Here is a 27,724-nt window from a genome sequence, read left to right on the forward strand (position 1 = left end):
ACTTCATTAATCAATTAACTAAAACAGTTAAACACAAACTAATAATTAACACTTGCTGCAGAAAAGCTTTCCATTCAAGTTCGTTGTTTAAACCACAAGGCACCAAAGTGCCAAACTTTACAGACTGCTTCTTTGTTTTTAAGTGCAACATCATCCTTAATCAAAACTTGTTCTAAAATACATGCTTTTAAACTGGTACAAGACCCCAAATGTACTGCATGAAAATGTGATGCCACGGGCTATCCAAATTTTGATTCATAATGTCTCCAACATGCTCTTGTACTCTGATTTTAAACATTCTTTTGGTTTCTCCTATGTAGAAGAAACCACAAGGACATGAGAGACAGTAAACCACTCCCTTAGACACAGAGGAAAAAATAGCCCTAGGCTGAAATAAAATGCCATTTATTTTGTTAAAAGTCCTAACCACATGAACACAAATAGAGCATTTACCACAGGGTGCCAGAATTTTGTAAAGGAATAGTTAAAATGTCAGTAGGTAGAGAACAGATTATGAACAATCATGACTTGTATATTTCTTGCTCTCTTATAGGAGACAGTAAAGGAGTCCAGTAAATTCTTAATCTCAGATTTCCCCTTTTATAAGAATGTCCAGTAGTATCTTAAGATTTTTACTAACTCAACACTATAAATATTATAAGTAGTGACAAAATGTATCTTTTTATCACTAATATTCCCTGCATGACTCCTACATCTATTCACAGACTTCATATAATCTGGGACATTAACCACACTAGTGGTATCCTTTCTCAAGCACAACAGTTTATTCAAAGAGTTAATAATTAATTAATTGCTATATCCCCTTTGTTTAAACCCTTTATGGTTTAAACAAAGAACTTGAGTGGAAGGCTTTTCTGCAGTAAGTGTTAATTATTAGTTTGTGGTTAACTGTTTTAGTTAATTGATTAATGAAGTGATATTTGTTATTTAAGTGTAGCTTGTGCTACTGTGATGTTAACTCTGTGAAAGGCTTGCTAGCCGAGGCACTGGAGTATTAAACAATTTTGGATTTTATGCTTCTGCAGTTGGTGTTCTTTGCTTTCTCTGTGTTTTTTAATCTTCTATGTTCCAGTTCCCACTGTTAAAATATATACATTTACACAGCTACAGTAGTTAATATACATTTCTTTTCTTTTCCAGTAGGGTATACTGTGGATACATCTTTAGGCCCAGTATTTTACAAAGCCTTGCAACAGACACTTCTGTACCAGCAGTTTGATATACAGACAAAGTACATTTCTAATATAGTTGTAACACACAGGCATAAGAATCATTTTGAGGTTCACAAATGAGACACAACCATTTACAAAATTCCAGACAGCTGTGCTGGCAGTATCTCCCTTTTGTTACACTTCTGTATAAGTCATGTTTTACACTTCTGTGTAAATCATGTTCATATTCATAAATGACATATAATTTTTTACAAAACTCCAGATAGATGGGCTTTAGGCTCAGTACTTTATCTGGTATCTCCTTTTGTCACACCCCTAACACATTTTTAGTGCTGGAAATTAAATTTAAGTTTCCACCTTGAAATAAAATGTCTTGCCTGAAACTTACTGCTTCTGTAATTCTTTTTAAATTCCATAACTTCAGTTTTATGTGTAATATAGATGCATACCAAAGTAAATCTCTTTCCTTGTCAATATATTACCTCAGTACTACAAATTTTCCATTACTACCCCCCCACACCACCCCCTACAGGTGGAGCACCTCTTCCTATTAATGTAATGTTGTTGTTGTGTCTTTCGGCTTTTCCCGGTTAGGGGTCGCCACAGCGGAACTCCGGTCCGCTAATGATTGGCAGTAGATTTTTATGTGCTGGCTTGCCGGGCCTAATGCACAACCTTCAACGAAGGAATGCCCATTCACGCATGTCGCCACACAGAAGATGCTCTAACTGAGTTTCCTTTGTCCCCAGTATTCTGCCAAACATCTGCACTGAACGTAATTTCTATCCAGGCACATCCCCACAACAGGACAACTGCTGTCATATATTTCTTAATGTAGATCAGTTCTCTACATGTAGGGCCATTTGCATTCCTTGCTAAAACTGACAGAGCAGCCATTCTATTAATATATATATATATATATATATATATATATATATATATATATATATATATAGAGAGAGAGAGAGAGAGTGTGTGTGTGTGTTCTTAGCAGCTCATTCATATTTTGTTGCACTTAATTTGTACATAGTTGCAAACGGACATGTCTTTGAACTCATGTCACTTTATTTCTGAATCATTAATTTCTCTCAGGTTCACAGATGTATGCTAGACTAATGACCACTATGGCCTTGATAAACCTAGCAGTGCAAACCAAATGTGACCCATACATTTGATTTATAGTGAGGGTGATTTACTGACTGCCTGTGTCCATCAGAGGCATTGGCAGTAGACTGGGGTGAATTTTCAGTTACTCATCCATTGGACCAAGTTGCAATTAAAAGGGTTAGGGAGGAACTCTGCTTCAAAAAATGAGGAACCTGTTCCAGAGGATGGAAATGCTCTGAGAAACAGTCTCTCCAGCATGTCTTATTTATGTCCCAAGCAAAATTTCGGTCTTTTGATCTAGTAGTTTTGATGCTGTTTGTTTTGCAAATGTGCACAAGTTCATTAAATCAGGGTTGAAGGATGCCTTGTACACCAGGCTAAGATCACTTCTCAGAAGTCTGTATGATACTGAGTAGAGAGACAGGGCTTTAAAGTGATCATTGTAGGACATTCAGTTTGCTTCCTGTATTCTTTTTGTAGGGAACCTTTGTGGATATTACAATTGCTTTAAGTGTCGCATCATGTACATATTGAAGGAGGCATTATACTTTATTTTATGATGGGTTTTATGCAGGCCGAGTACAGTGGTAAAGTGACCTATCTGGACCTAGATGCCATGCCCTCACTTACAATTTGAGCAACATAGAATGATTTTCTTACTACCTTGGACATATGTTGGTTGAAGGCTGGGTTACTTATCTATATGAGTTCCCAGATCACAGATTAGTGAATCAACTTTTATTGATAATGTAGTTACTCAGGGTAGGCAGCTTCCCAAAAAGTACTATAACACATTTCTCTGCTCCCTTCCCCAAATCCATTTAAAAAAAACAGAGTTAAAGAACTATGAACAATTGAAAAAATAAAATCTCTGAAGCTGTAGTTTCACCATAGTGGCTAGTTGCACTGGCACCTACCCTAAAACTAGGGGTACTCATGCTGAAACGCATTTTGCTAGGGCTTGCACATAAACACGGTGTTACCTTTTTAGTTATTTTCTACACTTGGGAGGGGAAAACGCATCATATGCCACACGTGTTCTGTTAAATTTTGCTAGGGCTGCTTTTGTAGTTATGATGTGTTTATCCCTCCCAAGTGTAGAAAATGTCACACGTGTTCTGTTAAATATTTTACTTAAAAACTATCTCCTTTAGAAAATTCACTGACTAGCCCTGGGAAGGGAAAATAGTTTTATGAGTATATGCTTAGTACATTCAAAAGTTATAGTTCTATTTCTTTACCTTTATTATTTTTTAAGACTAGAATGCTCTCACAATCTCTCTTTATTGTTCTCAGAGGAGTCTGCTGTCTATCTAAACAGATACATTGAAAAGGTCACGGAGTGCAGTTTCTGACCATCTTAATTGATATCTTCCTTATCTCAAGTGCATCAGTTCAGTTCTTGTCAATTTCTACTTAGAGAAGCCTGACACCTGCACTTAAGACATCTACTTATAGAAAATCTCCATTAGTCTTGTATCTTCTCTTGCCTTTCTTTGATTGTGATATTTAATTTCTTTCATTATTTAACAATCAAACAGTCCTACAAATACAAGGACCAGATAACTGTATCTGCATCCACAAACAAAACATGGTTAGAGACAGATTCATATTATAGTGTCTTCCCCAACTCTCTTGGAGCAGATTTCTAGAGCATGTAAAGCTGTGTGATATATTATTGTCTTTCAAATGGGAACTAGATAACTCTATGGGTATTCACAAATTTATTTCTGGTCAAACTGGCTTGCTCCTCATTGGAAAAGGAGGTGAGGTCTAAGGGTGAGCACTTGCAATGTGTAAATGGCCAGTTTACCATGATCTCACAATCCTACAACATCATTACCTTACAAAAATGAAGAAAAGTACTACCCTTGACTAATATGCATACTTTTAGTCTATTCTTGCAACATACATTGTGCAAATGAAAAAGAAACTGGTATTAACTTTTATGGTTATAATGAGAAACTCCATACAAAGTCATAATGTACCCTCCCACAGCTTCATACATTAACATCAACTTTACCCTTCTAATTCCAATTTTTTTCTCATGCTAAAATGTAGGGTGTACTCTTAAAACTCAAGTCAGCCATCACTCTTAAAAGTTATTCACCTTACTCATTTTGCATTACTATATGTATGCTTTTACCCTTTGCATTTAGAGGCACACTTTCTACTTCTGTATATTGCATATTATGATAGTGTTAAACATTGTAACGCAAATTATATAAATCAGAATTTACTTGCATTTTTCCCTCCATTTGGTTTCTTTATGATCAAACACAGCAAAATGTGATTCAGGGAATTTACATCTCCGTACAGTTTAAAATAAATAGCATATTGTGAGGTCCCTTACTGTTTTCTTACTTCATTTTATTAGTCTTCTACACAGTGCTCAGTCTCTCATCATACAAGCTTTCTGGTTCAACCCAGCTTCTCCTGACTGGTGCAAAACAAGAATCATGTTTTTTTCAGTTTTTCCCACTAGTTTGAGCAATCCACAGGGGGACTTGCATTTTCCATTTTTACCACTCTTCAGTAAGTTTACTTACCTGTTTGTCTTCTTTCTGTTTTTCAACTTTTTCCATACTAACATCTGGTTTGAATCCAAGATTTTCCTAATTTACTGGCTCATTCCTGGTCTTGTCTTTGTCACACTCAAGCATTTCCTTGTATAACAAAAATATATTGTTTTCACTGGCACAGTCTCTCTTGAACCCTTCTTTTATGTAGGGTCTAGAAACCAAGTAGTCCTCATCTTGCTGACTGGAGTTCTGTTGAATGAACTTTTATTTATTTTTTTATCTCCTACAAAGCCAGATCTGCCTCTATGTATTTTTTTTGACCCACATGGAAAAATATTTTAAACACCAGTAGCAATAGCAGTTTGAAGCTCACCCCAGTCTCACAGCTCTTAATGACTGAAGTAAATCTATTCTGCTCATGTATTGTAAAAAGAAAGTCGCCATTTTCCACAGATACCGTGGCATCATCACTGATCAACATTTTTCTTTTTTGCCTTTGTTTTGCACGAAGCATCTCATTTTGCTAGTATGACAGCTTTTTAACCAATGCAGGTCTTGGATTCCTTTGTGAGGCAGAATTAAGAGTGCACATTTGATGCACCTTGTCAGTTATCAAGTCCTCCAGTGGAACACCAGTCCAGTTACTTGTTTGCGTCTTCATGAAATTAGAATTCGTACCTTCCTTCTTTTCTGGTAATGCAAAAAAAAACTTTTTCTGGTTATGCTTTATTTTCCAGGTACCATTTTCTGAAATAACTCTTTATTTGTTTCCTCAGTATGTCATTCTTCATTTCTATATCTTCAAACTTGACAGACTATCAGATTGATTATTTGGTACTTATATTTTTTACATCTGTTTTTCGTTTGTTCTTGTATAATTTTCCAAGTTTCCCTTTATTTTAACCACTTCTTAGTGCATCTGGTCTCTTTTTTTCTACTAGTTTACTGGATGCAATTTCCTTCATTGGTTTTGCAAGCAGACCTGCTTCCTGATGTTCTTCTCATCCGGAACATTTTATTCTCTTTTTCTAAATTTTTTTTTCTTACCCAAATTTTTTTTATTTCCTTACATTCAAGCAGGGGCACAAAGAACCCTCATGGCTGCCTGGACGATGAACTGAATTTCCTTTAACTTTTTAACTTTTGCTGGCCTTTTAAGACTCTCTGTTTTTACACTGGAAAACTCTGGTTAGTTTGTCACTCTAGTCAGTCACCATTTGGGAAGTCTTGGTCTCTTAAACTGTTTTGAGAGTATGCCTGCTGCCCTGGAATGTAAATGTATCTATCCTTGCAGCTTACTTAAATCTGGCTAATGCATTTGACGCTGTACTGTGTAACAGAATCGTAAATAAACTCAGGGGTCTGATGGTAAATGGAGCTAAATAAGATGGGCCCACAATTGGCTACATGGTCATACACAACCAGTAAAATTAGGAAAACTGTCCTCCATATCCCCTCTCACAAGTGGAGTCCCTCTAGTTTCTGTCTTGGGGCCATTACATTTGGGCATCATTTTCTCAGATGGCAGAACTGGCTGTAGTATCTGGCTCACCAAATACTGTATGCAGATGCCTGCAAACATGGGAATATTTTCCTTAAACCTGCTGGCATTGTTGCCCTTCAAACAGAACTTAAATTTACACACAAATGGTGTAGTAGAAATGACCTTGCAAGTAATGTCAACAAATGTGGCATTGCAGCATTTTAGAAAAAACAAACCATCAAAGATGATGACCTTTCAATTGATACCCATATAGCCACTGCCATCTGCAAAGCATGCACGTGAGGTTAAGAATCATGCAAGAAAAGTGAGTTTGACTTTTTAAACAGCTCTTACCCTTTATAACCTCTCCCTGTACCAAAATTATCCAATTACTGTTTGACAACCTCCACTCGCCTAGTTTTGAAGGAACACCTACTTCTTTCCCTAGTTGGGAAAAACATTGCATTCTTGCCATTTCACAGTCTTGCTGCTGTTATAAATTTTGTATAGCAGGAACATCTAAACAAAACTTAAGTAGGTATACGCCAATGTCTGCTAAAATACAAAAGACAGCATGCCTCCAGTGATACAGTAAGTTAACCATATAGTATCCCCTGGGTTATGCAGCACAGCTACTCAACACAGTTAAACCCAAATAATAGAAGCAGTTGTAAACATTTTTAAATCACGGTTACTGTGCATACATGGTAGAGTTTGCAGGAACAACTGTATGACTGTCTTCAAGCTAGTTACTAAACATATTCTATCAATCACAATAAAAGGCACACACAAGATAATGCTGATTTACATTATCCTGTTGTCTCTGCAAGCAGGGGATATACAACTAAACCCCAAGCCACCCAGGGTAGTATTAACAGCCCAGATAACCTCCCACTCTTTGTATACAGTGATCCCACTTTGAACCTAAAAGTACTGTCCATTGCATGCACAGATTTAGCAACCTTGAATAACAAATAGGTACTGCTGGGATCATGGCTGTTTACTTACAACTCCAAAGTAATTGCTGTAACAGAGTAGTGGTTAACAGTGATAGCTAGATGCCACTGGACATTACAAAGAAAGGTTGCACGTTAACAGACAACTGACCTGGGAAATGAACTGGAGGAGTCATAATTCTAATAGAAAAGAAAGTTAACCTCAGTTCTACCACAGTAGCCACAAATAATCCCACCTCTGACTTCAGTCCAAAATGGACACTAATACAGATGATGCTGGGGGTAATACAAAACGCTTCATAGCAACGATGTATGTCCCGCCGTCACTATTTGATATCAAACTAATGAATGAAACTGTGAACACTTTACTGACGGATTCGAAAAGGTATAAAATAGCAATTGTGGGTGACTTAAACATTAACTGGAAAACAGACCTCGACTGAAAAAGCCTTTTACAGCATCAGATAACTAGGAAAATATCATTAAACAGTTCAGACCAAATGGTTCATGAAGGTACCATACTCAGTCTGGAAACAGGTAAATGTATTCCACTGGATGCAGTTATCACAAATATCCCAGACAGTTATTTGACCTACAGGTAACTCCCAGCCACATTGTGACCATTTTTGTTCAGTCATCTGCAAATAGATAAAAATAAAAATTCACCATCAAGGATCATACTAACACATACCATGCCTAAAGCAGGTGAAACATTATGGGTAGTTGAACTACAGCTTGTAAACTAGAAACATGTTTCTACATGTCAGGATTCAGCAACCACACTTTCTACCTTCTGTAGTGTACTAAACTAAATTTAAAACCTTCTTTTCCCACTCCACAAGCTGAGAGTCTCACGTAAAAATGTACATTAGGCACTCATCTAAATAAAAAAAATAAATTAATTAAATTAAACAACTGGGATAAAGCTTGACTAGCATGGAAGGGCATCAGAAATCAAATTAAATAAAAAAAAAACTTCTACAGATTGAGAATGATTTCCAGGAAAGTACCAGTAAGGGCCAAATTACTGTCCTTCCTTCCCTCTCCCTAGACTGTTCTGACAAGCCATTAAGAACATTAGTAGCAGCCAGTTTTTTTTTTCTGAAACGTTTTTTGAAAGCTCAAAGCATGCAAAATGTAAATGATCTTAGAGAACTTATATTTTCCTTTATTCTTTTCATTAATGCTCGTTAACAATATTCTCCCAGCTACCCCTTAGCCTAGAAATTATGAATATCTCTCCTACCCATCTTTCTACTTTTAACCAGTCACAAGGAAAGATATACAAACAGTTTTGAAAAAAAAAAAGGTTACCAGTACAGTCCAGACTAGACTAGTTGCATCCCAAACTAGTATGTCTAGATTGTGCCAGTCTAAGTCAAACCTTAGTGCACATCTGCAACCTTAGACTAGCAACCAAATCCGGCGATATTGTAGTGTACTGGCTCACCAGATGCGCAGTAGCAAGCGACGCCCCAGCTGGTTGACGTCTTGCTGTACTTATGAATAACCAAAAATGAAGTGGCTTCCTTGGCATGAATATTCATTTTGATGAGAAATCGTAGGTATATTTAACAGATGAATTTCAACTCCGTTTAAAGAATCATTAAGTGCATGCTTAGCTGTTTCAGCATAACAAATGCTGGAACACAACCGCCAAATTAACAAACTACTACAAGTAATCCTAAACCGCCGTATTACATCAACTGTACAAGAGATCCCAGTAAATGTAAACAATTGCTTTTTCTCCTTTGCTTTTACAGGGGGTAAGCCCCCTGCACCCCCCCACACCCCCCACTATTTAAATATACCAACTCTAAGAACTGACTACGAGGGGGTGCAGGGGGGCTTGCCCCCTGCAAAAGAAAAGGGAAAAAGTAATTGTTTATATTCACTGGGATTACTTATATAGGATTAGTTGTAGTACTTTATATTAAGCAAAAAGCAAAAGAAGGTCCTTGCGCACCAGCATTACAAACAAATAAATAAACTATCACAGGAATGTATAGTACTGAGCTGGTCATCTACATTCATTATGTGCATGTCATCACGGGGTAATATACATGGCATGCCAATCATGCCTCATTTCCTTACCACTTCCTAGGTTTTAGGCTTGTCAGTCACCCTGGCCACGCCCACTCCTACGCAAAACTGCCGGTGAGCCAGTACATTACAGTATTGCCCCAAATCCATACCACCCAGCTTCCAACACTGTTTAAGCCTTCACATCCTACGGGTGCTGCCACACTGCAAAAATGTTAGGTATATTGTAAAATATTACATACCAACAAACATGCAACACTGATGCACACCAAGTAAAGCAACTCAACAGCACTATCCACTCTGATTAATCAGATTCACTTCATAATCTCGAAATACTGAAACATCAAATTTCAGTATTTCAAAACTATGGAACCGAATCCACAAAACACCGAAACTACAAAATGCCGAGCCCAAAACCACGAAATTCAAAACACTGAACAAACCGCATACACTACACCATACATACACCACAACACCCACATCACAGCATAAACAAAAACTACACACCTACACATCTCATGCACGCATAAGCAGGGGGCAAGCCCCCCTGCACCCCCCCTACTTATATATACTAACTCCGAGATTGCACAAACAGGAAACAAAAGCAAACTCACACATGCACATTCTCCAGTCCCTCACACACACACATCAAACATATCAGCACACACAGACACACTCTAACCCCCACTCAAATCCCTTACAAAACACTCACTTACCTGACAAAATACCTAGCTTCACACAAGGCACTGCGCACCATAAACACACAGTCCCAGACATCACATAGCCGTAAGGCCATAACTGTGAATTTGAGATGTTCGAATTTGCGATTATGAACTTTTGCTATTTTAAACATTCAGGTTTATAGTCTCGAGATACTGAAATTCGACATTTCAGTATTTCAAGATTATAAATGGCTTCCACTTAATCATGTCTTCAAAAATGTTGATAATGGCTCACTTACTGGGGCCATTTTCTTACATCTCAATAAAGGTGTTTGGGGGAAAAACTTTACTTTACATGTAGAACAGCAAGTAGACAAAGTCATATGGCTGAACAAGTTAACATTTAGTATCTCTAGTGTACTAACACCAGAAGCAAATGCATCTTCAGCCATAAACATTCTTAACCCATGCCTTAAGTGTGCTTTACCATTTCTCCATCTAAATTCCAAGCAAAATACCTCTACAGTAGAAACAGTCAAAAATAAGAAATAATCAAGTGTGTGCACTTACCAGGGGGTAAGGCTGCAGTACTGTATAAACAGCCAAGTGATTGCAAGTGGAAGCTAGGGCTCATTTTTTAAATTAAACTCACTTACCTACATGAAAGCTGCTGTACACCCTTGAAAACATCATTGCTAATTAAAAACACGAATTATGATCCAAGAGGATAGGACAACCAACAGCTATGTAGACTTGCAGATACTCTAGGAAAAACAGAAAGCCTTCTACAAAACAGCCCCAGTGGAATGGAACACATTTCCAGACAACTTGCAATAATGCTAGAAAACTCACTTGCTACAGAAAGCTACTAAAGTAGCACATTACAAACAAATATAAATGCAACTACTTTAGGGATACAGGATAATACCTCCATGATAATGTAGCGATCACTTCATTGTCTCTGCTTGACAGAGGATCAGTTAATGGGGTGGCAAAAGCCGACAGTCTGGCTAGACTTATAAATGCCCTCAGGGAGATAGCCTAGTACCTACCTATGATTAACAAAGTCTACATGTATGTGGCCAGTTTTCTCTACAATCTGCAGAAAATGCATAATAACATTTATGTAATCCATGTTAATTTATCTGTGTAAATATCCTTCCTTCTACTACTACTACTTTTGTGGGCAGTTAGTTGTAGTTGAATGTGAATGTTGGTTAAATGTTGTATATCTGTTGGAATTGTGCATTACAGAATTCTGTTGGAATTCTGTAATGCACAATACTAAATGTAAGCTATCTGCTGTTGTGTGTGTGTGTGTGTGTGTGTATGTGTATGTATATATATATATATATATATATATATATATATATATGTTGCAACTAAATGTTAATGTGAATTGAAGTCTGTATGTCTACTGTATCCAAATGTACCACTTGTACACTATGCCACTTGGCTGAGATTGTGACAGAGACTGGATAAGCAGTTCACAAATAAACAATGGGGGATATGTATGTCTTCCAAATATGCAGAAAAATCTTGAGGATTCACGATTTTTGCCTGGAAATGTTTCCACAGATATGTTTATACCTCAAGTAGACTCCAGAGAATTTTTCCTCCGGCACACAGTAAATGTTGGAGGTGTGAAGGGAAAAAGAGGTAATTGGGAATATATTTTTAGGGCGTGCAGTGAGTCAGCGGACTTTAAGGATTCCCTGTGGGATGCAGCGTCCGAGATGTTGAGTAGGCAGATTGGTTTAAAGAGGGAGATAATTTTTTTTGAGCTATGATACAGAATCAGAATTGCCTAGACATGATAAGGCCTTGCTGTGTAATAATGGTGGCTGCCAAAAAAGCAATTACCAGAAATAGAAATCAAAATGTAAACCAACTGTACTGGAAGTAGTGAATTTAGCTACGGACATAAAACAATTGGAACTGAGATCTTTAGAAAAGGGTAGGAGCAAACTACATAGGAAAAAATGGAAACTGTGGAAGCAATACATACAAGGGAAGAATGAGTTCTAAAAGGTGTCAGGGCTTAAATGAGCTATGTTATGTTTGAGTGAGAAAGATTGGGTAGATTATAAGTGATGTTTGCAAGTGGGAGTGTGTCATGGTTTGTGATGAAAAATGTTAAAGATGAGATTGTGTCTTTGTGGTTTGTTTTCATTTATATAAATGTATGATTGCCTAGATGTTTTTGTTTAAAAAAAAGGCAGGAGTTGAATAGTTTATGTAATATTGCTTAGGTTGTATGATATATAACAATGTGTGTGAAGTGTAATGTTTATGTTAATATAGTTTGATTACTTTTATATGAATGTAAATTTGCCTATGTTACAAGTGATAATTCAATAAAGGTGTTTGAAGAAAAAAAAAAGAAAGTAAGTTATCTGTGGACTAGCTCATTTACCCAGTTAACAAAATGAAATATATAAATGAACATGACTTGAAGCGCATATCAAACAAAATGTTAATATTTGAAAGTGTACTTCAGAATGCAAGGTGACTTGGAGTGATTTAGGATAACTGTAGAACCACTCATTAAAACCTACCAAATCCAGATTTTCTTATGGAGCCTTAGTGACAAATCAGGCAACTTACCCAGCAGGTAGCAATCCTAGTACTGCGTACTCATGCTGTCATTCGTCTGATTTATGTAGATGGGTAAGGGGGGACATCGGAGTTATTTATACATATGTGCACACAATAAATCATATCTGTCATTTCAAGGACATAATGGTTTCCTTTTTGTTCGGTAAAGGCACTGATGGATTGCTTATCTAGTTTGTCTCAAGCTGGGGTTTAATACTGGAGGCTATGCATTCCCATATTATTGTAAGCTAAAGTATGTTTAGGGGCAGTACATGGTGGTAGCTGAAAGATTATTACAGTTTCCCGTCAAATGCTTGCACAGTTGTAGGCATGTACACAGAGAAATAGTAATGAAAATGGTTCCAGGAATACACTTGGCATTAACTGAAGCAGTTACAGTAAAGTGTTGATTAGCTGAACGTCGATTATCAGAACCAGCCTTCCAAAGTTTTCAGGTAGGAAAAATCATAAAGTTTGAATATGTAAACATTGTACATATTTGATTGAGCATATTTTTTAAGCTTCTAGCCAGCTTGAGTGTGAAAATATTCTTTATTGTCCATTGGAATCACTGGTTGAAAAATGTATTCCTGTATGCAGAAAAAAAGAAGATTTTAGAAGTTTTTTGATCCGGTTCAATTATATCTTTGAGGTGAACTACCTTAGGTCCCAATTAGTTTGGATAATCTGATCTCTATTATAGTAGCTTCTGTTCTTCATTTTTCTCACAGCAAATTTTTTGCAAAGCATCACGTGGGAAAATCCTATGGCAAGAACATCCCCGATTCCACTTCACATTCATATCTTCTGTACTCTTTAAAAGATTCGTAACAGTTAACACACAGAAAAGCATAAATGTAATGTTAAAGGTGGTTTTTCCAAGATTAATTGCTGATTTCTGTAACATGAGAGGTAATGAAATGAAGCAGTGTCTTCTGCATTGGTGTAGAATGCTTATAAAGTGAAGTTATTTCATGTCTTTGTTAACCATTGTGTCTTTTTCTGTTTTGTTCCCAGAAAGTTGTCTTAATTTAGAACTGCAATTCACACCATTCCAGCTGTATCATGCTGAGTAAGTTTTCCTTTACTTAAAAAGTATTTTTGCAGTGATTCTTTTGTTATTGATAACAGGATATTTCAAATTAAAAACACTCCAACTGGCTGCGTGGGGTAAGGGTGGAAGAATAAGGGTGAGTTTAACAAGCAGCGAAATATGGTTGCTTTACTTAGTAGGATGTATTAGGACAAGCAGCGAAATATGGTTGCTTTACTTAGTAGGATGTATTAGGACAAGACTGTGGTCTTTTTTAGTATCTGGCGCTGTGGAAAAAAATGGTATGTTAACTTTAGGCTTTAAACTGTAATGGAAATTTGGGTAGTATAAAACTGATTTAGATCTTGCATTCCTGAGGTACTCAGCCTGTGGGAAGGCAGAGAAAGGAGTAAGGGAAAGGGTAGACTTCCAAGAGAGCTGCGTACTGATCAACAATTTAATTTCAACTCTCCCATTGTGAAAGTAGAAACATAGAAGTAGCAGCCAGTGAAATTGTCATTTTGGGTAAAATTCAGTAACTGGCTAGTAAGCACACTGCTGTATGCCATAAAAGGAGTAAAGTAGAGAACCAAAAAGAAAATCAGCCTGAAAAGGTCAAGAGAAAATGCCTATGAAGAATCTTGCAAGTCTAAGCAAAAAGCATTTCAGGCTTCAGCTTTGGTACAGGAGATATTCCAAAAATTTAGAAGAAAAAATGCCAAATGTACTCAGTTGATTAAAATAAACAAAACATTGAAATAATATACCAAACTCAAATAATAGGCCGGAAATATTCAGATGAACTGATAAAACTGCAAAAATCAGAGGTTGAAATGAAGAAAAAGCTGGTTGAGTACAAGACTTCTTTAGAAGAGCTGTTTCAAAAAAAAGTAAAGATAGAAGATTTTCTGCTGTCAGAGACATTGGAAGGAACAAACTGTATTAATCTTATGGAAGCACAGATAAGCAAATGGACTGGTATGCCACAACAGGATTTGTTAATTGAAAGGATGCATCGCGTGCTTGCTCCAAATCTGGCCATGAGAAAGCAGCCAAAACTGTATTAGTTAAGATGCCATCACACCAGTAGAAGGAGTCGATACTGACAAAACTGTGGCAGCAGGGGACTTCCAAGATGGCTGTACATTGAGTAACAGCTTAATTCTATCTCTGGAAAACAAACTCAGCAGAGAAGCCCAGTAGACTTGTGTTTATGGGTACATTTCATTAACTGTCTAGTAAGTGTACTGCCTGGATGCCAGGAAAAAAGAAATAGAGGACCTGGAAAGATCAGCTACAAAGAGTGGAAAAGAAACACTGACCGGAGAAAGGTCTGCAGCTGTTCAGCAAAAAGCAATTCAAACTCCAAACATGAATTCCAGTAACTTACAAGAAGATACAAGACAACTGGTCCTGGTTAAAATTAAACAAAACATTGATGGAGTATATCAACACAAACAACAAAAGGCTGGAAAAAATGGAAGAAGCTTTAAATAAATATTCAGATGTTGTGATAAAGCTGCAAAAATCAGAGGTTGAAATGAAGAAAATGATGGCTGCATATGAGATTGATGCTTCAAAAAATAATAGATTTAGAGGACAGAGCACATAAGGAAAATCTGAGATTTTTAGCTATACCAGAGAAGCTGAAAGGAAGAAATTGCTTTAATTTTATGAAAGCACAAATAAGCAAGTGGACTGATATTCCACAGCAGGAGTTGTTGGTTGAAAGAGCACATCGTATTTATGCCCCAAACCTGGCTATGAGAAAGCAACCAAGACCTTAAATAGTAAAGATGCAATCCTACTAGCAGAAGGAGTTGATTTTAACAAAACTGTGCAGAAGGACAAAGTACTAAAAGTGGGAGACTGTGTGTTTGTGGAGAATGATTACTTGTTGTACACCAGGGAGAAGAGAAGAAAATTAATTCCACTGTTCAGGGAATGTCAAGACACAGGTGTGAGATTCAAACTGCTGTACCCGGCTGTCTTCAAAGTATTCTTCCCTGGAGGGACAAAATCATTTTTTGATTAAGTCCATGCTAAGGAGTAAATACAAAAGTTTGTCCAACAAAAAGTGAGCTGTGAAACAGAAATTCTACTTATTGTTCTTCTGGTAATAGACCACAGAGAGACAGTACCTGTGAAACATATTCCAGTGTTTCAATGGAAAATTATGACATGAAGAAAGGGCGCATGAGTGTTGACTAGAATAATTGAGAGTACATTGGAAATGAAGCAGAGACCGGATTTGGGATATGAAGATGAGCAGTAATAAAACCAGAAAATTAATGTTGGATTACAGTCCAATAAGTATATGTGTGAAATATGACAGAGCAAGAAAATCTGGAAATAATGGACTTTTTTCAGAATTTGTTGGACTTGTAGGGGACTCTAAAGCATATGCCCTACTTCTTGTCATTTAATGTTCAAAAATGCTTTGGGGAGGGGAAGAGGATGGAGAAGGTTAACTGTAAGTAAAGAATTTTTTTTCTTACTAGCACTATTTTTGTGGTGTATGGTTTTCTTTGCATGCTGTAAAGTAGTTTTCTCAGTTACTTTAAGTATAATGGGGATTGTAAGTGGGCTGTTTTTTTTTTCTTTCTCCCTTCTCTATCTCCCTTGTTCAGTTTTAAGAATTGTAGGCAATGCAATAAAAAGCCTGGGTAAAACAGCATGACAAAAGAAAAATGCATATGCATTTTCTCATTCTTGCATGGGGAAATGACTGGATTAAGAACCTTAGATTGATTTAGTAACGAGTTTTAAGAGTAAGCAAGTAAATGAAAAAGAATATTGAATATATGAGGCTGTATCTAGCAAATACATGTATGCATAGTAGCAATTCTGCAGCTGCTATTTGTTTCCATGGAAACAGTGTGATAAAGAGAAACTGGCTACCATCTGGTGGAGTGATTGGCTGAAGAAAAAAAAACTGAGAAGAGAAATTGGCTAGGAGATTATGTTCTCTGAAAGCATTCTGGGGTATTCCCAGCTATGAAGCAAAGACCAAATTAATTAGCATTGGTAGAAGCACATGATGCACCATGTGTCTTAGCACATTTAACCTTTCTTATAGGTTAACTCAAGTCTAAGTGTGGCTGTCAGTTTGGGACTTTTGCTCCTGTTAGGGGGGTAAAAATTTAGTATTTGAAGATGTACATAGTTTTGTGCATTAGTATTAGGTTAATAGATTTTTTACAAGGGTATTTTGTGTGTGTTTTATTTGAGGGCTTTCAATAAAACAAAACATTTGGCAAGATGTGACATAGGCTCAAATGGATATTTCAAGAAACAACTGTATAAAAGTTTAACCTTTAAAACAGTGTATGCATGTAACACAAAAGCTGGAACTAGACATTTATCAAAAAAGGTGTTATACATAAAAGGTGGAAATAACTTTTTAATGCAATGATGCTTTCTGTAATGTATTTAAATGTCAACTGTCTCACAGATACAAAAAAGAAAGAGTAGTGAAATAAATTAAAACATAGTGTGCAAATAGCTATGTTACAGGAGAGACACTTAGAAATAAACATGTGAATTTGATAAAGAAAGATTTTCAGGACGGTTTTTCATCAGAATACCTGGGACAAAGGAAAATAGGAGCATTTATATTAATTGCAAGAGCAGCTCCAGTAGTGATAGAAGTGGATAAAGGTAATAATGGCGGATTTGTAGTGCTAAGGGGGTACTGATGAGGGAGGAGGATTACACCTGCATGCATTTATATTCCACCTAAAACTGGTGTAATAGAGCTTAAGAAAATTCTGTGAGAAATAATCAGTTTTCAGCAAGGAATATTACTTATATGTGGGGACTTGAATGTGATTTGCAACAGTGATGGTTTGTCTGTGGGGCCCAGAAAGGAAAGTATAACAAAGGAGGGTAGATTTGTGAAGAAATTTAGGAAAATATTTGGCATGGAAGATGTGAATTCATTAATAGGAATTCAGAGTGAATTTATGTACGATTCCCCAAGATATAAAAACTGGGCTAGGCTAGACAGAATTTATATTACCCAGGAACATGTGCATTTACTTGAAGGTCTTGATACACACCCAATAACTATTTCAAATCATGCACCAATAATTAAAATAAAAACACAGGGTAATGAAAAAAATGAGACACTAGCACTTTATGTATCTGTTGAAAAGAGGGGAATTTAAAGAATGGATAGTGGAGGTTATTCAGGAGCTATTAGAGAGCAGAGAAATATCTTCTGAAAATAAAGCTAGGGAGTGAAATAAAATTACAGTGGAGTTTAAAAATAGGGTGGAAGTAAAAGAAAGACTGAGTTATGCTTAAGAAGTAACAAGAATTATTTAGAGAGACTGACAATGTTAAAGTGTTGCAGAATGGGGGAATTTCACAGAACAAGAAAATCAACTGCAGAATGCTATGCAGAAAATAAGAGATTACTTCAATGATATGCACAAGTTTAGAAAGACTGCTGTTAAGCCACGTTTTTTGATAACAGTAAAGCACAAAACTTTTAGCACAATGAGTCCGATAAATTAGAAAGGGTTTTGCCAATCTTAGGGAACCTATAACAAGGAAGGTAAGAAACGATTTTGTAGAGGTATTAGAAATATTTCAGAAATTCTGTGAAAATGTGTATAAAGCAGATAAATATGGAAATCAAAAACATACAAATGGAAATGTTTATGGAAGAATTAAATATGCCAAGGTTAGAGACAGATTAGGCTGAATTGCTAACAGAATAGAAGAAGATTAGATAAAAGTTGTGATGTATAACCAATCTATAGGAAAGTTCCTAGCAATAGATGGTATTCCTGTGGAAGTTGGGGGGGGGACTGTTAAAGAACTGGAAGGTTTTGTTTAACAGTATTTTAAGATGAGTAGTAGTACCCACATCCTGAAGAAAGTAGTGGTAGCTGTAATACTTAGAGGGTAAATATCCAACATACACAGCTTCATCCAGGTCCATTTCAGTACTAAATCATGAGTATAAGGTGTTCATGTCTATAATGGCTAAAAGAATTGCAAATGTAATACCAAAATTGAAAGGTATGGATCAGTGTGGTTTTGTGGGGGGGGGGGTAAACAATTGACAACATTAACAGAACACTCATGATCCAGAGGGAAGCAGAATGTCAGAATATACCATTGTTGTTGATGGGTCTTGATGCAGAGAAAGCATTTGGCAGAGTAAGCTAGGACCTTATGAGTAGAGCAATGGAAACATTTGCATTTCCTGAAAAAAATTATAAGGTTGATTAGAAGGATATATGAGGGTTTGGAGGTGAAAATTAAAGTGGGTAGGATCCTCTCTGATAATCTCTGCTTGAGGAGGTGAACACGGCAGGGGTGTCCTCTTTCCCCTTAATTATTTGCATTATGTTTAGAACTACTGACAAAGACAATAAGAACTGAGAAATTCAAGGATGTAATTGGTATGGTGGTTGAGAAAAGCTGGCTATATTTCCAGATGATATTACTTTATAGTTGACAAAACCAGAAAGAGACATTACAGTATTGTGGAACATTTTGAGACTATCACATCTTTTTGGGATACAAAATTAATGAAGCTAAAACAAAGGCAATAGTGATAAAGTATGTACTTGCACACAAATTGGTTCAGCAATATCTGTATTAATGGGGACATGATAAAATTTAAGTGTTTAGAAGTCTGGCTTAAAAATGATTCTGTTGTGGGAGCTACAAATATTTATTTTGTTTTATTTATTTTACATTTGTTGACCGGGCTAGTCCAGCTGGATATATGTCCACTTTCAGTAGAGGCCCGGGGAGAAAATCTCCACAAAACACAGTATTATTTATACTATATGACAGTTTTTACAAATGCCAGGTGCATTACAGATTTTAGCAATTCTTTACATTTCCTTACATACATGCGGGAAGGGACTAAACAAAGATAACACAAAAACTGAGAAAATGGAAGATTTGTTATATAGATGGTAAAATGCAAGCAGTCAAAATGTTTAGTCCCTTTAGTCTTGTACAAAGGTCAGGCATATTTCTTCAAAAAGAAGAGAAGTTGTGCAAAGCAATTAATAAAGAGCTGTGAAGGATTTTATCTAGGAGGGAAAGAAGATAAGAGTCAAGTGGGATTAGTTGATTCTTCCAGTAAAACAGGGCTAATTGGGATTACCCAATTTGAAGGGGTATTTCAGAGTTACACAGTTAAGGCTACTATACATAGCACAAGCAGAAAACTGTAATTAAAGTGGAAATAGATGATGATCAAGAGGAGAAGCTCAAGAAACAAGGAAAGATTGGGATTTTGGATTAAGGCCTTGAAAGAGAATATCATGCAGAATATTATATCCATAAAGCAGCAGAAAGTATTCTAAGAACTTAAGTCAACATGGGAGTGGAGAAAGGCGATTCTGCCGATAGGGATGGCTACAATTAGGGGTATAGACAATAGGTAATAGGGGGATTGGGAACAAATAACTAGAGAGGGAACGATAGAATGGGAAGAATACTTGGACTGCATGTTACAGACTGCTTTCCATATCAGTGATTGATATCAGAGTATAGGCAAAGAGAAGGAAATAGGGAGGAGGGGTTCTAAACAAAAGACCAGCACTGGTAGAGTTTTTAGTAGAATCTGGAGCAGAAGCTGCTATTAAAAAAAGGAATAATTACTAGAGCATATAAAATATTGCTTGATAACTGTAAGAATCAATCGGAGAAGGTTAGAAAGGATTAGAAAGAGAGACTGGATAAGCAATTCAAAAAGAAACAATGGGAGGATATATGCATGTCTCCCAAATATGCAACAAAATCTAGAAGATTTGGATTTTTGTTTGGAAATGCTTACCTAGGGTATAAAAATATCTACATAGACTCCAGAGAATTTTTCCTCAGGTGGACAGCAAATGTTGGAGGTGTGGTGGGGAAGAAAGAGATATTGGGAGCATATTTTCTGGAGTGTGGTGGATTGGTGGACATTAAGGATTCCCTGCGAGATGCGCTGTCAGAGATGCTGGGTGGGCGATTGGTGTGATGAGGGAGATGATTTTTCTGAACTTTGATATAGAATCGGAATTGCTTAGACATGGTAAGGCCTTGCTGTGTCTAATTATGGTGGCTGCCAAAAAGCAATTGCTAGAAAATGGAAATTAAAATCTAAACCAACTAAATTAGAAGTAGTGAATATATTAGCAGAGATAAAACAACTGGAATTGAGATCTTTAAAAAAGGGTTTGAGCAAACTACATAGGAAGAAATGGAAATTGTGGGAACAATACATACAAAGAAGGAACAAGGTTTAAAAGAAGGCACAACTTAAATGACCTATGTAATGTTTGACTGAAAATGATTGTGTAGATTACAAGTGATGTGTAATGTTTGCAACTGGGAGTGTATCAGTATGGTTTGTGATGCAAAATGCTTGCAACTAGGATTGTGTTGGTGTGGTTTATTTTCATTTATATAAATGTATGATTGCTTATGTCATAAGTGGTGGTTTAATGAAGATGTTTTTTTAAAAAAATGGGTAGAAATTGAATAATTTATGTAATGTTGATTGGGTTATATGATATATAGCAATATATGTGAAGTATAATGTTTGTTAATGTTAATATGTTAATACAGTTTGATTACGTTTGTATAAATGTAAATTTGCCTATGTCACAAGTGATAATTCAATAAAGTTTAAAAACTGTGCAGCAGAGAAAAGTATTAAAATTGGAGACAGTGGAGTTTTGTGGAAAATGAGTATTCGCTGTACACTTGGTAAAAGATAAGCAAATTCATCACAGCGATCAGAAAATGTCGAGACACAGGTTTGAGATTCAGGGAGCTGTAGCCAGCTGTCTTCAGAATGTTTGTTTTTTCCTGGAGGATCAAAGATATTTTTAGACACAAAACAAGCTTAGAGGGAAATAGAGTTTAACCAACCAAAAGTGAGCCAGAAAACAGAATGGGACTTTGCTTCAAATTCTTCTGACAATGAAGTTTTTAGAGAGACTTTGACACGGAGACCTTTTCCAATGTTCGAAAGGAAAATGCTTGAGAGAGAGGAAAAAGCACAGAATCCTGAATACTTTGGACTTGAACCAAAGGCTGGTGTTGGGAAATGGAGATGAACCGGATGAAGGCCAGCAAAACTGAAATTAGTGACTAAATGGAGGACTATAAAGCAATGATCACATTTGTGAAATAAGGCTTTGCACAAAAAGGTGGCAAAGAAAGACAGGACTTTTGCTGATTTTGTTAAACTTTTGGGTAGATCTGTTTTGTCTCATTGCTGACCATTTTTAAATGGAGACAAGTTGTCTGCACGTGCAAGTGATTAAAAACAATGTTTTTTTTTAAACAAGAAATATCTTTATTAATTTATCATGTATGACATAGGCAATCATACATTTATATAAATTAAAACAAATCATATTGACATAATTTAAGTTGCAAATATTATACATCACTTATAATCTAGTCCGTCGTTGTCAGTCAAAACATTACATAGGTAATACGAAGGTGGTGTTATCTGAAAAAGAGGTAAAATGGCAGATATTGTCGGATGCATCCACCTTACCTGGACTAAATGAATATATAAGTATCAAACCTATTTTACAAAAGATGTTATAATAGATAGGATTAGTAGAATATTCTTCATATATTACATATTATATATTATTAATTTAATATTCCCTCAGCTTAGAATTTTCTGGTTTGAGTTGAGTGGTATGTGCTAATATCCAAGGACAAAGGGATTGTTAGATATTAATACTATGGAGAAGAACATTTAGATTTATCAGTACATATACTTCCATAGATTTAGTTTTCCCTCAAGGTATGAATTTTTAACACACATTTTCATGCACACATTTTTATATATGTATTTTTTATACATTTGTATATATGTATTTTTTTACGTATACATTATGCATATACATATATATATCCTTTATATATTTTTATAACAAATTATATGACTGAAGTTATGTTTTTTAAAAATTAATTATTTTCAACGAAAGCATTTTATCATTTTATCATTTTAAATCAGTGATCAGGCAATTTGTTTCTTTACAAATAATAGCACAGTATTTTATTCAAGTACAGCCCCAGTGAATTTTAAATGAATCAAATGTATGTATTGGAACACAGAGGTAATGAATACTCAGGTTTCTTTTAGTTTGTATAAATCAAGTAGTTTGTTGTCATTTACAGTTTGAATGTAATTTGTATTTATTATGTATTATATTATATATAGACATTTGTTAAGTATTGCTTGAATGGAGTTTGGCGCCAAAAAAGATTTAAAAAGGTATAGTTAATTGATCCTGATGAAATCCACAGTATGGTGGATGAAAGCATTTGATCAGCAACACGCTGGACTCTACTTTATGTTCTGTTAGTTTATTGCTGGAAAGTTATTATTTTTTTTCGCTTAGTAACGTCGCTGTTACCAAGTCTGTGTGTGTTATGTGCTTACAGTAAAAGTCGTATTATTGTTTAACAGCGAGTTTTCCTTCTGGGTGGAACTGAACGTGATTACGTAGGGAAATACTTGCCAAGAGTTATTTTTGTGGCTGCATATAGAGGGGCATTAGGATACGTTGGCCAGCCAAAATCATGTTTCACTTTCCAACTCCAAACTCTCCGTAGCCTTTCTGTCTCCCATTCCTTGCTGCTGTAGGAGCCCTCCAGTGCCATTTAGCAACTCCAGAGAGTAAGTTTTTTTATTGATATATACATTACATATTATTTACATTATTTACATCTATTTACAAATCGCCATACCTTATAAACTTCAATTAAAGCATTCCCTCCCCACTGTTATCCACAACCAAAACACTGTTTACTCAAAAGTTTTTGTCAAAGTCCATTTTGCATTGTATTTAATTTAATTTAGTCTCTTGTTCCATATAGTCTATGAAACATAAAATATTCTGTCCATTTTCTTCACTTCTTCCTGTTTTGTGCACCTTAATAACCAAATTCTATTATGTCCATATTTATTTTCTCAAATTTTAACAAATGTTTCATGTTTACATATTTCTTTCCACAAATTATTTCACATTCCAAAAACACATGCTCAGTAGTCTCAAACTCCCCACATTTATTACATATTCTAGCTTGCTTTTTTTTGTATGGCATAGTTGCCTTAACTGGCAATTTTCTAATAGACAATCTCCATAAAAAATCATTACATTCTTTAATCCTTTTATAGTTATATTTCATCATTATGGGTTTTTTTCTTTTCTATTTCTAAATCTTTCCATGGAACAATGCAATAAAATGCTTTCATAATACTTAAGTGCCATTCCTTTCTGTTTTTCTCACATATGTTCTTTTTTATTTTCCATAACACAATTTTGTTTTGGTACTCTCTCATTTATTTATTTACAATGATTTTACTTCCCTTTTTAACTTCCATTTCTTCCCACGGTTCTTTGTATTTAAAATATAGTATTGTTTCTATCAAGTGTTAATTTTCCTTCATAATTGCTTTTAATACCTTATATAAAATTAAAGATGCTGCACATACTATTGGGTTTATTAAACCTAAGCTTCCTTGCTCTTCATATATATATATATATATATATATATATATATATATATATATATATATATATATATACGTAAAAATCAACTACCAATCATTAGTGGACCGGAGTTCTGCTGTGGCGACCCCTAACCGGGAAAAGCCGAAAGACGCAACAACAATAGATATATATATATATATATATATATATATATATATATATATATAAAATCCCTCTCTTGACTGGATTCAGTCTAGAGCCCCATATATAAGAAAATATAGTCATCATTATTTTTTTTCATACTTAATAGAATTATATAGATGTTAGCAACATAAGCAGTTTTTCCTATTACCATGGTCTTCAATTTTCTATAAGAAAATCTAAATGATTTCTAAAAATTAGTCATAGTCTATACTTCTTTGAGTACATCACCCCATTGTTGTCTGTATTCATTCCTTCCAAATATTATTGCCAATATATCTATATATTTTTCATTGAACTCAATATCTCCTATCATACCTTCAAAACCAAATCCTTTACTTTTCTCTTTATTTATACTTAAACCATTTTTAAAATGTATACTTTATTTTTCATTTACTTTTCCCATCTATACTTTATTTTTAACAATTAACACAATCTCATCTGCATAATTATACATTATTGGCAATTGTATTTCCTTCTTCATTTTGTATAAACCGTTACTTGACATTTTATTAATTTCCTTCATTACATTCATAACTAATGAGAAAATTACACTACTAGTTGGGCAGCCCTGCTTTATTCCACATTCTGTTTTTGTCTCCCCCAATCCAGACATTTACATTTAGTTTCACATAGTTCGTTTCATAAACAGATTTTATTACTTGTAATATTTTTTTTGCTTACATTATAAGCCTGCAATATTCCCCATAATGATTTATATTAAATATAGTCACAGACTTTACTTATATCCCCTATCATAACCCTTGCTTCTACATTTTATGATATTGTCAACTACTTCTCGTATTATCCATAAAACTATTGACTTTCTTTTTTTCCAAATACATTTTAGCCATGTATTTTTATCCATTTTTTGTAACCTTTTTGTTATTATGTTCATAAAAAATTATAATCCATATTCTTCAATGTTATAGGTCTCCAGTTCTTTATCCTCTCTTTATTTCCTTTTTTAATTACAATTTTTTTTAACTCCTGTACATATCTCTTTCTCTTTAATTCCAGGTTCTAACCATTCATTCATAACTTCTGTAGAAATAGTTTGACACTCTCTCATTTCTTTGTACATACCATATTCAGTTCCATCCAATCCTGTTGCAGAATTCATGTTAATATATTTTAGAATTTCATTGAATTCTTTCATAATTATTTTTTGTTTTAAATACTCATTATCTTCATTACTTAATTTTTTCACCTTTATACATTTGTTCTATGTTTTCTTCTCTTTTAACAAATAATTCCAGTACATATTCTTCAATTGTTTGTATATTCCTTCTTGCTGTCTTAGTTGTTTACCTTTCTTATTTTTTAATTCTTATTATTTTTCTTCTTTTATCATTTTACTCAAATATGGTGCTACCTCTTTCTTTCCTTGTAAATAATATTTTTGTTTATGCAACAAATCAATTTTAATTTGATTTGTTTTATACATTTCTTTTTCATAAAAGGACTTTTTCTTTACTAATTCTCTGTTTCTTGACTTAATATCTTGCATCTTTTTTCTTTTCTTCCTTATACATTCTAAAAATGCTTTTTTATATTCTCTTTAAAATTTAGCTACCAAAGAGTCCAGTTCTCCTAAAACTCTCTCATATTCATATGATTTTTCCATAATTCCATGTTCTTTTTTAACTCTAGTTCCTTTTCATTAATTCTCTTTATTCCTTTTCCTATTATATATTCTTCATTTTCCTACCCACAAGTTCTGAAAATCTGGTATACTTAATTCATTTTTTATGACTTTTAAACTATCAGATATTAAAAAATAATCAATTTCTGTCCTAAGTTCATTCCTTTTGTAGGTCCAGTGGTTATTCTCCCATACACGACTTTCTTCTTCTCATAATTTCTTTAACCATTTTAACATCACAATCACTGTTATTTTGTCTTAAATTACAATTAAAATCACCCACCACCATAATGTCCATATTTACACAAACATATTCAAGAATATTTTTAAACATCCTTTCCCTGTCTTTTTTGTTACATATGCATATAAATCTATAGTTCTATACACACATTTTTTTTCCATCTCAAGTCTGTTAGTGTAATTCATCCTAGTTCCAGTATGGTTACATCTAATATTTTAATGCTTTTTTGACATAATATACATATGCCCGAACACTTTTCTTTCCCCATGTTCCAAACTACTGCACTATTCTGAAGTATTTCAGTTTGTGTTCTTTCTTCCTCTAGTAATCTGATATCTTCTAAAACAATAATATGTGCATCTACTGCAGCACACCATTGTAATGTACGTATTTTCCTCTTAAGATTTTTCATATTGTTCAAATTTAAAGCTAATATTTTCAGCTTTTAAGAACAGTTAGTATAATAAAATGTTTACCCATTTTTCCTTATTTTCTCTAAGAATTATGTTTTGAATTTTCTTTTCCTTTAACTCTTTCCTATCTAATTCTTTTTATTTCTTACTGAGCACTAATCAGCTTCTTCCTCGCTTGTCTCCTCTGTTTCTTTTTCCTTATTACTTTCTTTAACTTCATATATAAGCACTTTATCAGTCGCATCTTTTTTGTACATTTTCTTGTATGACACATTTTTCTCTCTTTTTCCTGTATAACTTAATTTTCATTTTCTTGTACATTTGTTTCACATTATAGCCATGAATGGCCAGTATTGCCACATTTTTTGCACTTTAAATCATTTCTTTGCATTGTGCCCTGTTTTACCACATAAATAACATCTTTATCACATTCATTAGCAAAATGATCATTTTTCCACAAAAATAACAAGTCTTTGGTTGACTCCTGTATTTCACAAAACCCCTTAACATGAACATTAATACTAGGTACATGTATAACATTATCATTTTCCATTTTCAGTATTCCTCCACATTCCCATCTCCCATTCCATAGCCCTCTTTCATCATATAATTTTGTAGTCTCCATTACTACTTTACATATAGTTAAATATTCTTTCAGTTCTTTTGCTTTAACTTCAGTTCTAAACTGGATCATTATTCTTTTTTTTTTGTCTGTAAAAAGCTTGCACCACATACTCTGACCATGGATAAATATTTTTCTTTTGTTCATATATACCAAAAAATTCCATGGTCTGTCCAGTCTCAAATATCATGTCATAAAAATTCTCTCTTTTAATTAAAATAAATGCTCTTACCTCTTTTGATTTGACACCCAGAGGTGCTATGACAGAGTCCCAAACCTCATATATCTCCAAGATTTCTTTTTTAATGCTCACACGTGCTGTGTACTTATTTTTTGTTTTTTGTTTTTCTTTGCTCCGTCTCCAACAGTTTGTGAATATGTTTTTGTGTCTGGAACTTTTTCTGGCATAGTCTCTTCTCCTTTTTCTTCTATTTTTTCCATGTTGGCACTCCATGAAATTGCTGCTCGACTTTTTGGCTCACTTTGGTTTACCATTTCTTCCAAGTAATCACCCCCCCCCC

General features: G+C 34.8%; 1 protein-coding gene across 1 annotated transcript in view; it reads left to right on the forward strand.

Annotated features, from left to right (window-relative positions):
• The window catches only part of KPTN (kaptin, actin binding protein), a 1,335,927-nt gene that overhangs the window by 382,444 nt on the left and 925,759 nt on the right, over positions 1-27,724 (forward strand). The window contains exon 2 of the mRNA XM_044079008.1: positions 13,582-13,636. Coding sequence (XP_043934943.1) covers positions 13,582-13,636 — 55 coding nt within the window. The remainder of the gene's footprint in view (positions 1-13,581; positions 13,637-27,724) is intronic.

Source organism: Protopterus annectens, chromosome 1.part0 (assembly GCF_019279795.1).
Source record: "Protopterus annectens isolate FY-2018-M chromosome 1.part0, PAN1.0, whole genome shotgun sequence".
Taxonomy (NCBI): domain Eukaryota; kingdom Metazoa; phylum Chordata; order Ceratodontiformes; family Protopteridae; genus Protopterus; species Protopterus annectens.